This window comes from Homarus americanus, unplaced genomic scaffold (assembly GCF_018991925.1).
Source record: "Homarus americanus isolate GMGI-L3 unplaced genomic scaffold, GMGI_Hamer_2.0 scaffold29188, whole genome shotgun sequence".
Classification (NCBI taxonomy): Eukaryota; Metazoa; Arthropoda; class Malacostraca; order Decapoda; family Nephropidae; genus Homarus; species Homarus americanus.
In genome coordinates this window covers 224848-239612 of record NW_024728626.1, presented here as the reverse complement: position 1 = coordinate 239612, position 14765 = coordinate 224848, and the positions used below count along the sequence as shown (strand labels likewise).

Genomic DNA, 14765 nt, shown 5'->3' with positions numbered 1-14765 from the left:
ATTTCTGAATAGATTATATTAAAGAAGATTGCAAGTGATGATTATTTTATTTTACCTTAATAAGACTGGGGTATTGTAAAATGTGTATGAGTGCATTTAGCAGTGTAATAAGAAGCAAGTTAACCACTAATTACCCTATAAATTTATCATTAAAAAAATTATTTATTTTTCTTTGCTTCGTAGTTTATCCTCTTCACCACTGTTAGCAGCTTGGGCAGTCTGTCATGTCTGATACTGTTGGCACCTACTGGGCATGTATTGGTTCCAGAATGTATCTGTAACTGCACCAGTGTTGGTCAAGCCTGGTCTTGAATGAGCTCACACTCGGTGACCACAACTCTCTCTGGCACATTGTCCCATGAATTCACAACTCTCACCCCAAAAAAGTAATGTCCTCTGAGGTGTTTACTGTATAGACTTCTATTAATGCACCATGCCCGCCTATAGTATATGCTACGCAATTGCAGGTGTTCCAATCTCTCTGGGTACCTGAGGTGCCATAGTGATAATTCTTAGACCACACTTAAATTTTTACATATAAAAATATTTATGTTGCATTTGCAGTATTATTCTTTGTTATGTAAGGAGCAAAATGTAAGTATAGTAAACCCAGAACATTCACAGGTTTAAATATAACGGATTTTATTATTCACAGGTACAACCATTGCATACCTGCTTAACATGCACGGGGATGAGATTTGGTTATTCATGGATTGTGGTTGTGTTTTCCTGTAGTTCCGTGGGATGCTTGTGTTTACTGTCTCCAGCCTCCGTCATAGTAACACCTGCAGCGCAGCTATTCGCTTGACTATTACTACTCTTTTTGGTGACTTTTTGTCCTTAGTGATGCCTCCTAAGCATACAATGAGTGTGGTGAATGGGTCAAGTGCAAAGAGGCAGAAAAAAGTGATGACTTTAATTCAAAATGTAGAATTGTTTGATCGCCTTGCAAGGGGTGATAGTGCAGTGGCTGTGAGACACCATTATGCTGTTAACGAGTCAACTGTGCGCTAACATGGAAAGAAAGGGAACATGATCCCCCATATACTTAATTCCCTTCCAATATTATCACCATCATCGTCATCTCGTCAGCATCATTTTTGTCGGTGAGTACAGTACATTACAATGTTTTGCATACATTTTATTTATGTACCGTATTTAACATGTACAATATTACTCATAAATGGTATCTCTTTGTGGGTGTGGATTCCCCAACCCCATTTTACCCATAAGGTCTTCAGTTTAACATTCGCAGCTTTGACATTCATGGTGTTTTTGAGGAACTTAACCTCAGTGAATGTTGAGGGTTCACGGTAATCAAGTTTGTGTACCTTTAACTAAAGGGTGGAAAAATTGTTTCATCACCGAGACCTTAAATCTTGTCTAAACTTAACAATTTCTACAAATACAGTACAATATACTGGGTACAGTATATGAAATATTACTTTAATATTAGATTTTTTATTTTATTTTATTTTTTTATTACAGGGATTAGCCCACCCTGGCACAGGTCAATGACCCACATCGGGGCCTGGGGGGCGAAAATGTAGTAGTTGTAGTAGTAGTAGTAGTAGTAATATTAAGGTAAATAAATGGTGGCGAAGGTGTGGCTATTGGGGGAGGCTGGAGGCCACGTTAAAAAGAAAAAAAGAAAAAAAAAAGTAGTAGTAGTAGTAGTAGTAGTAGTAGTAGTAGTAGTAGTAGTAGTAGTAGTAGTAGTAGTAGTAGTAGTAGTAGTAATAGTAATAATAGTAGTAATAGTAGTAATAATAATAATAATAATAATAATAATAATAATAATAATAATAATAAAGAAATACAAAAATGAAAAAAATCAATAGTGAGAAACAATATATGTATGTTGTGATGTCAATGGTAAGAGAAAAAATTGAGACCCTGCAATTGTGTGTAAATGAAGCAGAAAGTCAGATCAGCAACCTGGGACTTGGTTACAATTTTTTTATGTATACCTGTACATACTAACTGTTCATGTATTTAAAGTATAATTGAAAAAATAACTGATACCCTGTACAGTTAGATCAAACAGTCTACCTTGTCATCTGCTAAGCATAAAATCCTTATACAAGGGATCCCTGACTTATGAATGTCCGACTTACGAACACCCTCCAATGCGAATGAAGTTAAACTTTAAATTTACAGTAGTGTATTTATTTACCTGAGGACTTATTTTCTACTTTCATTTACTGTATTTTGTCATTCTATTTCTAACTTTCTCTTAAATTAAGTATTTTAGATTTATATAAGGACTTACGCTATGATATAGTGGGATTTTAAACATTATTTTGTAAGTATGGTATGCACAGAGCATGCGTTTCGACTTAGGTACATTTTTGAACATTTTTGACTTAAGAATGTCCTCAGGAATGGAACCCGTTCATAACCTGGGGACCCCCTGTACAGTACAGCTGTACTGTACCATTACTGCTTAGTTGGTGAAGATACCTATTGCATTCATATCTTTTTATCCATGTTTAAGTTTAATTCCACGATGTTCAGTGATATCATTAGTTTGTGCAAAGGCATATTCAGCCACTAGGGGTATGCATGTTTAGTGTGCTTGTTGTTAATAGTATTTACAACACCTTATGTTCTTCGGTATGCATACAAATATTTACTTGACCTCTCCAGAGGTTCCTGTGCTTTCTCACAGATGAAGTTCCGTTCTGTGTCACATGACTCGTCCCAGTACCTGATGAAGAACAATAAAAAAAAATTACCTCCAATGCAGAGCTCATTTTAACTGAGAAAAAGTCTGTCAAGATTAAACAAAATTGGGTCTTGCTTGAGAATGCCTGTGTTTTAATTTTCTTCATGATATTATAAATTGATAATGCTATTAAATATATAAGATTCATCTGATGAAACATAAATTGAGAACACACATCTTTGGTTTATGGTACCACATTGTAGATTTTTGTTCAAGAAATTCTTTGAAAGAGTCCATTTGATTAATTATATTTAACTGATAGTAGTTTTATCAGTACAGTACTGTATATGAAAAGTTAAACACAAGAGTACAGGTATCAGTGTTGCAGTGAGTGTGTGTGTGAGATATACAGTACTGTATAGTACTGTGTTTTATTATTTTTAACTGTTCTCATTAAAATCAATTTTGATACAAAATTAAAATCTGCCATCCTTGTTTCATTGACAAAGTGGTGCCTTTTCAAGGATGGACCAATTTCCTTTGTGCTAACTTCATCATTAATATCATCGTGTGTCCTGGGAGTTAGGCTCGTGCAGCACTGTACTGTACTGTACTGTACTGACACCTCTGTTTGTGAATGAGTAGTACAAACTTAGATCATGTCGGTGGGAAGTGTAAAGTAATTCAGGACAGGAAGGACTGTGGACTTAAAATGAATAGTTCATGTATTTTCCATCACATGTTTACTTATGTGTAAATTTTAATAATATATTTACTCTTTTCTTACAGAAGTGCTAACTAAAAATTTTTAATTTTGGGTAACCTGTCATGTTCATAATTCACAAATGCATTTCTACAATTTTAATACAGTACAGTATATTATTGTGACAATCTGCCTCATCAACTGAACTATTAATGTTTGATTGGTATCCCCCGAGGTGACTGCTAACATTTCTTATATTTACATTCAAATATAAAGTGTTTTGGCAGTATTGTACAGTATTGTAAAGGTTACTGTACAGTATATAAGACACTCAACTAAACTGCTCTCACAGATTTTTAGTCAAATTACCAGTAATGGTTATTCTGGTTTGCACTTTCAGTAACATATCCATCACAAAAATATTGGTTGGATGGTGTGCAAATTCATATACAGGTAGTACTGTATTATTTAGAGATCCATGAAATGAGCTGGATTGGGATTCTATTGGGAATATAAAACTTTCCCCCAAATTACTGGAAATATCCATGTATAAAAAGTGCCAAGATTGTTACCAAGAATTTATATTAATGCAATCACACATGTTTCAAAGACCACATTCCATCTATCACAGCACTTGTAGAATAACTATAATCATCTTTTCATTGAAGTTAATTTAGCAATTTTAGTATACCTGTGGTGTAAGAAGACAGCTAATGCCTTAGAACCCTTAAGAGTGTGGTAATGTATAGTACTTACTTGCTGGTGTAGGAGCATAAATAGGCACAATGGTTGGAACTGTTGCTTGGGTTTGTACCCCACCACTTCTGTGACATTGAAGTTCCTGTTGCAGTCCAGATCCACTGGCCAGATTCTAATTTACCAGATGTCCAGTATGTCCCAGGAACTGAGGAACATTGGAACAATGCCATTAGGAATATCAAGGCAATACTAGGTAGCATCACTCAACCAAGAAAAACGGTAATACTAGGCAGATGGCTAACACCAGGAGTTGTCCGATTATGTTAATTTTTTCCACAGCTGTTCTTCAGATGATAGTAAGTAATAAAAACGAAACAACTTTTATTTTGCTTAAATTTTTTTTTTTTTAGTTTTCTCTATATACAGTATAGTCTCGATTTACGCGGATTTTGTTTAAGAGTTTGGTCATTTATGCGGCACCTTGCCAGAATGACAATTTTAAGTTACGCGGTTCATTCCATCATTTACGCGGGAAGCGGCGCCGGGAGGATGCGCATTAGGTCGCTCTTACGTTATCGCTGACGTCATATGATGTATTGGACTGTGATTGGGCCACGCATCCTTACCTCCCTCCGCTGCTAGCTGTGATTGGTCTAATGTAACATGACGTTCCCTGCCACCAGAGGGAAGAAGTCGCTGACCTAGCCGGGCCAGTCTCATTGTTCTCAGTCTCCGCTTATACAGTTCTCTCTTGTGCCCGCTATTCCCCTCACAATGGCTTCCGCTGGACCCCCACCACCCCCGAGAAACCTTGAACTACCTGGACCAAGCCATGTTTATGTGAAGGAAGTCATCGAGTTGGCGGAGAAAATCAAGCTCATCCTTGACAAAGACACAGTCAAGCATCGGTATGAAGTGTCTAATAACCTTCTGTCGAAATTTATGGAACCGTATGCCCAGATGTATGACGACAACATCAATGCTAGTCGTCCCGCAACCCACCACAACCTCAGCCAGCCCAAGTCAGTGATAGTGACAGTGAGGGGTTTGTCAGGGAGGCCCTGCAAACCTTTGTGAATAGTGATAGTGATTTACCGGAGGGCCACTAATCTGCCCTCTGCCTCGGAACCAGCCGCCATCCACGTGTGCCGACCCATCTCTTCTACTAACGTAAGTGTTAAAACACCTTTATATTTGTACAGTAGTGTAGTTTTTTATTTAGATGTTATGTGTGTGTCAATACCATCATAAATATATGATGTTATTTTTACTACAAGGTATATATTGTGTCGGAAAAAGTGGAGTTGGGAGTCGGCCCAGTCTCTATTTCAATTAATCCCATATGTTCTGTTATTTCATTTACGCGTTCCTTGCTTTACGCGGACCTCCACGTGTTCAATTGACCACGTAAATGGAGGCTATACAGTACAGTATAATCATAAAGTAATTACTGGTAGTGGGCAAGGTATAAAGAATGAGGGATATTATGGGGCAAAACATGGTGAAAAACTGATCATATGACACTCAAATGATGTCTTCTACATACTTTGTACGCAAAGAAGTTAATTATTTACCATAAATATTCCTCTGAAAAATCTTCCATTGTTGATGCATGTTGTTGTTTTCTCTTTGTTTACAATGGAGTCTGGACAAAATCCCCCTAGGACAAAACCCCTTGGGTTAGGTTAGGTTTGTTCAAGGGGTTTTGTCCTACAACCGTTTACAAGTGACCCACTCAGTCTGAGTGTACTCTCTCACGTCCACAAAAAACTTAAATTTACACCATGACACTTCAACAAAATTGCTTTTATTAGTACCAGATATCAAAATAAAGTGTTCTTTAATATGGGGGGGGGGGGGTGCCCGGCTAGGAGGTTAGATAAGGTTAGATAGTTTAACATTATCCTTCAATGGGATTGCCACTGAAGGATCAATGATTCATCAGAAAGGCAATACTCATCTGAAAGAGGACAACACATCCCTAAGAAAGGAAAAAAACCAAAAAAGACACAACAAAGTTACACTCCTCTGGACAGGAAAAACGAAGAGAAAATTTTTAGGTACTATGGGGTCTCGTCCAATGCAGGGGTTGAGTTCTCGGTATTACTGTATAAGTCACCTGGTATTGAATTTTGAGAATTTTATGGTTGCAGTCAATAGTTTAGACAATTACAAGATTTTTCTAATATGACTTTTCCTTCACAAATGAATTATATATGTCGGGTTGGGGGGGGGGGGGATAGAGCCCCCTTATTAGGAGGTTAGGTTAGTAGGTCAGCTGCGAGAGAACCGTCATCTAAATGTCTTAGAATTGTCTAAACTATTGATTGTGGCCATAAAATTCTCAAAATTTAATACCGGGTGACTTTTGCAAATTTACCACGTTAGACAAACTTAATAATTATAAGAAACTATGAGTCTTACGAGAGTGTAAATCAATGCCAATTAGTTTGATGCTTGTCCTAGAGATGGCGCTATATCGCGTGGCGGTAGATGTAAACTTGGCTCCAAACCATTGTGTCGTTTGTGGGAAAAACAAAGGAAATAATATAGCTAAGGTCTCATTTCCTCTCAAAAGACATGGAAAGGTAAGTTCATTGTTATGTGGGTGATTCATAAGCAGTGACGGTTAAATTGCAGTTTAATTTATCATTTCACTACTTATCTTCTTAACCATTTGGGCGGCAGGTCTCTCTCTCCCCTATTTGTTATTGTTGTCAATTTGATTGTCGAGTAACCCCATTGGCTGTAACTATAAAAAACTATAAAAAACTGCAATTTAACAAGTCATTTGAAAGCACAGATCCACGACGTATGTTTATGATAAATTTGGGTTATAGTTACCTTTTTAAATTTTGCCTTTTCCTTCCATCAAACATATTAGTAATCGACATCGTGCTTGAGCTGCTTCGTGTTTGTAATATACATTTTCAACTGCAGTTATGACAGAATTTAAAGATAATCTTGAGTAAATAAAAGTCTCGGTAATTTAGTGGCACTTTCCAGGTTCTTTACATTCAGCCTTCTTTAACTTTAATTTCCTTCGATAGTTGTTGCTCTTTAGTGTAGATTTTCATGCTGATTCCCCCCAAAATAAATTTTTTTCGTGCTCTATCACTCTATAAAGATCATTATAGATTTCAGTGATTGTACTCTACCGATTCTTAACCATTTGCTTTTTTATGAAACAAAAGTACCAAGACAACGTTAAGGTTAGGTTAAGTAAAGATAGGTTAGGTAGGTTTGGTTAGGGTTGGTTAGGTTAGGTCTGGTTTTGTTACGTTTGAATTGGTTCATTTTTAGAGTTTTTACCCAAAAAAATGGATTGGGATGGTAAGGTTTTAATGAATTTGCTCAAGCAATCATGAAATCATGCAAAACATACAATTTCGTAAAAAATCACGGGTGGCCGCAAAACGAACAATAACTTAAAATTTCAAAGTTCCAACCTATATTTTCGAGAATACAACAGTATTCTACACGTCTTATATATTATAATGATACTCTGATGTTAACTCATTTCTGAAGAGTGGACTGTTATCAGTACTAAAATTAGTAAATAAAGCAAGCACTCGTATAAACTAATGAAGGTCGATATTGACAGAAGTAGGTGTACAACTTATCCTAGTTCTCTTCAACTTTCGGAAATCGAAAGAAAGTTTTCTGTTCCTTTAGAAGTTGCTAGAGCATTTAATAGGAGAACAGTACCAGGCCCCCATTGCAGCTGCTGTAAAGAAATGTACAAAGCAAAAGAAAATCGTGATGTCGCCGAATTTTTCGTCTTCCTCACTTTATTCCTTGCCTGGTAATTGTTTACTTTACACCCCAACCGCCTGGTGGCGCCACTTCGAGCTGTGAGCTCGTTTTCCCGGAGGGGCTATCCTCATACACAGTATTAGAAGTCGGCTGAACATAGCATACTACATCAATAGTTTCTTCCGGGTACTCCAGTTTCCTCCTGTACTAACGCTGGACAATATCCTGTATAATTCATAACACTACTAATAATGAACAGACAAACTGCCCGAACGGCTAATATGGTGGTATGTTGTGTAATGATAAATAGTAAAAATAGGTAATTAAATGAACGCTGATGCTATCGAAAGTACAGCTTACGGGAAATACTAGAGTTACCGTTAAAAATATCGAGATTAAGAGTCATTTTCTATGATTTCTGGCTTGTCCAATAGATGGCGCAAGTATCGGATCTAAAGATAGTATAATGGAGTTTTAGTTCTTTATAATATTCCAAGCTTAGTACTTTATGAGATGAGGGGAAGAAAAAAAGTCCTAACAGATCATTAGTAATGTGCAAATGTATTTAGATACTGAAATAAAAATACAGTACTGTATAATACACTGCAATATTATACATACAGTAGAGTTGCACCTTAATTGTGATCACGTGTTCGTGCTTTTTTCTCTGTATTTTTTTTACAGGAATTAGCCGACCCCTGGCACAAGTCACTGACCCACATCGGGGCCTGGGGGGTGAAATTGTAATAATTATAATAATAATATTAGTCCATAGTAAATAAAATATATAATAAAAATACAAAATTTAAAATAAAATAATAACAATAATAATATTAACAACACTGATAATAATAATAATAATAATAATAATAATAATAATAATAATAATAATAATGATTATAATAATAATAATAGCAATAATAATAATAATAATAATAATAATAAATATAATAATAATAATAATAATAGAGAACCAATAAGAAATACAAAAATTAAAAAAAGATAAATATTGATAAACTATATATGTATGTTGTGTTGTCAAAGTAAGAGAAACAATTGAGACCCTGCAATTGTGTGTAAATGAGGCAAAAAGTCAGATCAGCAACCTGGGACTTCGTCACAATTATCGTGATGCCATTTGGCAGCAGGGTCTACCATTAGACAACACATTATGCTTCCAATAACTTCCCAGGCGGTAGTATCTCCCTGTTTGATAGCTGTCTATACCTACAACCAACAACAGAGACTTTACTATTTATTTGATCACTGATCTACACACAATAACTTGTCTATATTTTCAATACAACCTAACCTAGCACCAATCTTCTCTTCATAAGCAATGAATAGTGCACATAGTCTACAGTACTTATTTACACTTTAATAGTGACTGACGGTTGCTGGAGTCTGACCCAATCATAGCTTGTCCAAAATCACTATTTCTCAGCTAGTGTAATTATTACCTTACATGTTTTCTTCACTACACCAAAATTAGCAGACTGTTTGAGACGTAAGCTCACAGCTGAGCTCTAGCCCCTGTATAATCAAATTAATGTATATGAGCGCTCGGGAAATAGTCTTATTTATTGAACCGTGTACCGTACAGTAATCAAATCCATGTTGGATAAACCCTCACTTGACGAGACGATACTGTACAACGATATATAAATATTTATTTCATGGAACAAACAATGCTGTAGACATAGGATGATAACACAGCCAAGAGAGATACTTAATAGATAAAGATTACTCACAGTGAGCGCTGATGTGAGCGAGGAGGCCCTGGTACTGTTGTTTATCCCTGATGCTGGCCAGGTTGGTGTTTTGATTCTGACATCTCATTTGAGCATCTCCCCAAGACTTCTTCTCCTGGAAGAACCGGTAGCAGTTGCCAGCGATGGGTAAGAACCCATTACTGCACTCGAGTTTCTCTCTACTGTCAGCCTCGTGGTCTGGAGATCATGTTGGGTACACAGGAAAGAAGCAATATATGAAGCTGAAAAGATGGGATGTGTTCATGTACAGTAATAGGTGTACTGTTGTATTAAGTACATATGATAATCAGAGAGCGCAGGTAGATATCAGTCATCATAATGGTGTATCCCAATGTGATAAATGTTTACCATTATAATTATAAGATTCATTCGACAGTTTAAGTTTAATATCAGATACATAATAAGCAACATATTCAGATGATCCGAGTCGTAAAAAGATTACCTTCAGATATTTTGCCAACTTTTTTAGCAGCAATGCAGCCCACCACCGCCAGGTACAGCACTAGCACAGCGGCCTGCATCCTTACAGCACCTACAAATAATAGCCATGTTAGTCCACACATACATACTACAATAGCTTGATTTAACTGTTACTTGTTGTACTTACTTTAGAGGATAGACTATTACTCATCAAAATATTTAGTTTATCCTCTTTGCTACTGATCGGCCTGCTAGCCACTTAGGCAGCCAGTCTCGTCTGTATACTGGGTATGCACTGGCTCCAGAATGTATTTATCTGTACCTACGCCAGTATTGGTCATGTCTGGTTTTGAATGAGCTCACACTCGGTGCCGATACAACACACTCTGGCAGATTTTTCCATTAGTTTACAACTCACTCCAAAAAAAGTTTGCCCTGAGAGTTTTCTGAACTTACTGCTTCTTCAACCTTAAGCTGTGATCCCTAGTGGGGCAGGCATCTGTTAGTTCCAGGTATGAACACTGAACTGAGTAATATCCCCTGAGGTGTTCATAGACTTATGTGAAGTCACTCCGCCCGCCTATAGTATAAGCGACACAAGTGCAGGCGTTCCAGTCTCTTTGGGTAACTGAGGTGTCGTAGTGCAGGCACCAGTCTGGTGCCCTCCTGGAACATTTTCAGTCAACTGACAGTTTCTAGCATATCTCGGGGACCAAACGGTGTGACAGTACTGTATATGTTACAGTATAGAGAAAAGTTGCATTTTCAGTTATTTCACACAGTGACAGGAAAAATTTGTTAAATAGCTTAATAAATATTTCATTCGGGTTTGATTATCTTAAGTTATGTTATGGTAGGTTAGGTTAAATTTGGTTGGTTAGGTCTTAACTTAAACTAACCTTACCAAACCTGAGTGAAACATTCATTTCATTATGTGACAAAAACAGTTTTCGTTCATTTCAGATTACACAACTTGAAGTTCCCTTTGGGTACTCCGGTTTCCTTCTGTATAAACACTGGACAATGAAGTTCATTATAAACAACAAAGAACAGATCAAGTGCCTGAAAAGTGGTGAAATGACATTTTTACTGCATATCTATCTAAATAACATTACCATATTGATGATGGTTCCCCACTGCAAATCTGCATGTACAGTAACAAAAGCTGTCGTATGCTAATGTTTAAGCGCGAGAGAGGTAAACATTGGTTTGGAAATAGAGTAGTGGATGAGTGGAACAAGTTACCCAACATCATCATTAACTCGAATACGCTGGATAGCTTCAAACATAGGTTGGATGGATATAGGAGCGATAGGGGTTGGGTGTAAACGGGACTGCCCATCAGTATGGGTCAATAGGCTTTCTGCAGTTTTCTCTATTCTTATGTTCTTATGTAAATAACGTTACAATCAATACAAAGAACACGTGTAAACAAATATGAACTCACCAATTTTCATGAATGAACTGCGACTGAAAAAAAGCCCAAATATAGTATTGTTTTTACTCACAAAATGTCAAGACAGACAGACACTGGGTACAGTGAGTTGAAAGCAGTGTACCAGCGAACCTCACTAGTGTTCTGGGGTCCCTTGAGTGAAATGCCCTCACCTATACCCTCCTTATATACCAACTGGTGTGTTAAGATAAGTTTTAACATACCACTACATATTTAGATAACATTTAATCCGGGTTCAGTAAACACTGGGTAATCTCGTGCCGTGTGAACTCCATGAGGTTGGGTATTGTCTCTACTATAATTTTCACCACTTATTAGCTTACTAGCCGTTTCTAGCATTAAGCAAAGCTATCTTACATCTGTCAAATGTTAAGGCATAACCGGAAAAAATATGTGTGTTGCTGTTTTTAGAACAACACGCTAATATAGTGTTTATGTCATGGAGACCGAGAGACCTCCAGCTGTGGTCCTTCACGTAGCCCGCCCTGTTGACGTCACTTGGTTTTCCTATTGAAATCGTTATCACCTTCGCATAATAAGAAGCGGTGAACATTATTAAGGCACTACAGTCTGTTGTACATGGCTATATATAATTAGAGTAATGAAAGCAGAACTGTGGCCTGATTCATGAATGTATGTAGTAGTTTCAGGCAGGATGTTTCCCTGGCCCAAGACGACGGGTGACGCCAAGGCTCACTCTACCACCATAACAAGGTTAGCATTACTTCTGCTGCTCTTATTATGACATAATGGACAAGTGTCTTTATGAATTTTTTGGTGTTAACTAAAACATTGTTAGTATTATGGCTGTTCCTGTTAGTTGAAGCGTACAATAAATAGTTGGTAAACGTTAGGAAAGGATCGCCACCTTATCTGGGGGGGATCCCCCCAGATAAGGCAACCCTCTCCTAACTTTTCAAGACACGTTTGTTGTAATACTGTACAAAAGTACACAGATGTTTATCTAATGGGAAAGAAAGGAAAATGTACGAATGTGAAATATATACAGTTTTCCATCAGAACATTATGATCTTGTCATCAAGCTCCCCCAGGAAGGCTGAAGGTCTAACCACTAATGATGGCAGATAAAAAACACACTGAATCAAATATAATGATCTTACATACCTTGTGATTTGGTTAGGTTTGGTTGGTTTCTGTCACCATTCGTCGTAACCCCACAAACTTTTGCCGTTTCGCAAGAACACTTCTGAAGGTACAAACACTTCCTTGAGATCCTTCCCTGTGTAAGTGGCGACGTTCTCGTTAAACTTTACGAAAATTTTTATATGAGTAAAGTGTTTTGTTTTTCAGGAAGGTGAAAGTTAACAGCTTCTCGAGGGACCGTAACACTCCATAATACTTCAGGTATGTCCAAATCAGTTTTATATATTGTTCTCGATGTTTTTGTACAGCATAATGCGTTGTCCAATGGTAGACCCTGCTGCCATATGGCATCACAAAAATTGTGACCAAGTCTCAGGTTGCTGATCTGATCTGACTTTCTGCCTCATTTACGCACAATTGCAGGGTCTCAATTGTTTATCTCAATTTGACAACACAACATAAGAACATAAGAAAATAAGGAGTCTGCAATAGGCCGGTTGGCCTGTGCGTGGCAGCTCCTGTCGGGAGTTATGAATCTATCTTGCCTCCATTTAAAACTTTCCAGCGTCCCAGCACTTACTACAAAGTTGCTAAGCTTGTTCCACTCGTCCACCACCCTATTTGTGAACCTGTTTCTTCCTATCTCCCTCCTAAACCTAAACTTATCCAACTCAAATCCGTTGCTACGAGTTCTATCCTGCGCGGATATTATAAGAACTTTATATATATCTCCTTTATTGATTCCTTTCGCCCACTTAAATACTTCTATCATATCTCCCAGCACTCTTCGTCTTTCTAGGGAATGCAAGTTTAGTTTATTTAATCTATCTTGATAGGGAAAGTTTCTAAGTCCCGGAATCATTTTCGTCATTCTTTTTTGCACTGACTCCAGTAAATTGATATCCATTCTACAATTAGGGCACCAGAACTGAACCGCATAATCGAGGTGCGGCCTGACTAGCGCAAGATATAGTTGCAATAAGAGCTCTGCACTCTTATTACTTACATTTCTAGATATAAAACCTAATACTCTGTTTGCCTTATTTCGAACATTAACACACTGTTTTCTTGGCCGAAGGTCCGGGCTTACGAGTACCCCTAGGTCTCTTTCACAAGTCGACTTCTCTAGTTTGATGTTGTTGAGGCTGTAGTATACGTTTACAGTATTTGTTCTTCCAATATTAAGTACACTGCACTTGCTGGTGTTGAATTTCATTTGCCATTTTTCTGACCACTCCTGCAGTTTATTTAAATCCTCCTGTAGTGAATTTGCTTCCTGCCCGGAATTAATCTGCCGCCCTATTTTGGTGTCATCCGCAAACTTGCTTATGTAGATTATGAACAAGAGTGGGCCCAATACTGATCCCTGGGGAACCCCACTAGTTACACAGATTTAAAACTATCTACGCTGACCCTCGATACCACGAGCCTTAACTTTTCTCAGTAGCCTCTGATGCGGTACTCTGTCAAATGCTTTGCTAAAGTTTATGTAAATAACATCGTAATTTTCTTCATTATCTATTACTTCATAAACTTTCCTTTTTTCATTTTTGTATTTCTTTATGGTTCTTTGCAATTATTAGCATTATTATTATTTTATTTTTATTTTGTATTTTGTATTTCTTTATAAAATTTATGATGATTTTATTATTATTATTATTATTATTATTATTATTATTATTATTATTATTATTATTATTATTATTATTATTATTATTATTATTATCATTATTACTATTATTATTATTATTATTATTATTATTATTATTATTATTATTATTATTATTATTATTATTATTATTATTATTATTATTATTAAATTTTCGCCCCCCAGGCCCGATGGTCAGTGACCTGTGCCCGGGTGGGCTAATCCCTGCAAAAAAAAAAAAAAAAAAATATTTGCTCGGGAATCTTGCGTCACCGCTACAGTAAGTAACCGCACACTGTATAATTATGTGCAGATGTTACATATAGAGAATAGTGTAAACCCTCATAACATACAGGTGAATTTAGTCCAGATAGATACAGTACAGTATATAGAAAAGGAATAATCCCCGATATAAGAACATAACATAAGAACATAAGAATGGAGGAAACTGCAGCAGGCCTATTGGCCCATACTGGGCAGTCCCGTGTACACCCAACCCCTATTGTTCATATAAGCATCCAACCTATGTTTGAAGCTAT

At 36.8% G+C, this 14765-nt stretch overlaps 1 protein-coding gene across 2 annotated transcripts; it reads right to left on the bottom strand.

Moving 5' to 3' along the window:
• Positions 1-1925: 1925 nt before the first annotated feature.
• On the bottom strand, positions 1926-11607 carry LOC121866154 (lithostathine-1-like). Of its 2 annotated transcripts, none has more exons than XM_042365748.1 (5): positions 11527-11607; positions 10041-10130; positions 9578-9775; positions 4128-4275; positions 1926-2710 (listed from the first exon to the last, which is right to left on the bottom strand). In XM_042365748.1, the coding sequence occupies exons 2-5, from the start codon at positions 10117-10119 to the stop codon at positions 2605-2607; spliced, it is 531 nt and encodes a 176-aa protein (XP_042221682.1). In that variant the 5' UTR covers positions 10120-10130; positions 11527-11607; the 3' UTR covers positions 1926-2604. The 2 variants fall into 2 exon arrangements, with proteins under 2 accessions (XP_042221682.1, XP_042221681.1); XM_042365747.1 differs by lacking the exon at positions 11527-11607 and adding an exon at positions 11466-11490.
• Between the last annotated feature and the right edge of the window lie 3158 nt (positions 11608-14765).

Coding starts and splice junctions, on each gene's coding strand:
- LOC121866154 (XM_042365747.1), bottom strand. Junction 9,776..10,040: donor AGTTGGCAAAATATCTGAAG/GTAATCTTTTTA, acceptor CATGATCTCCAG/ACCACGAGGCTGACAGTAGA. Junction 2,711..4,127: donor TTATGCTCCTACACCAGCAA/GTAAGTACTATA, acceptor GTTCTTCATCAG/GTACTGGGACGAGTCATGTG.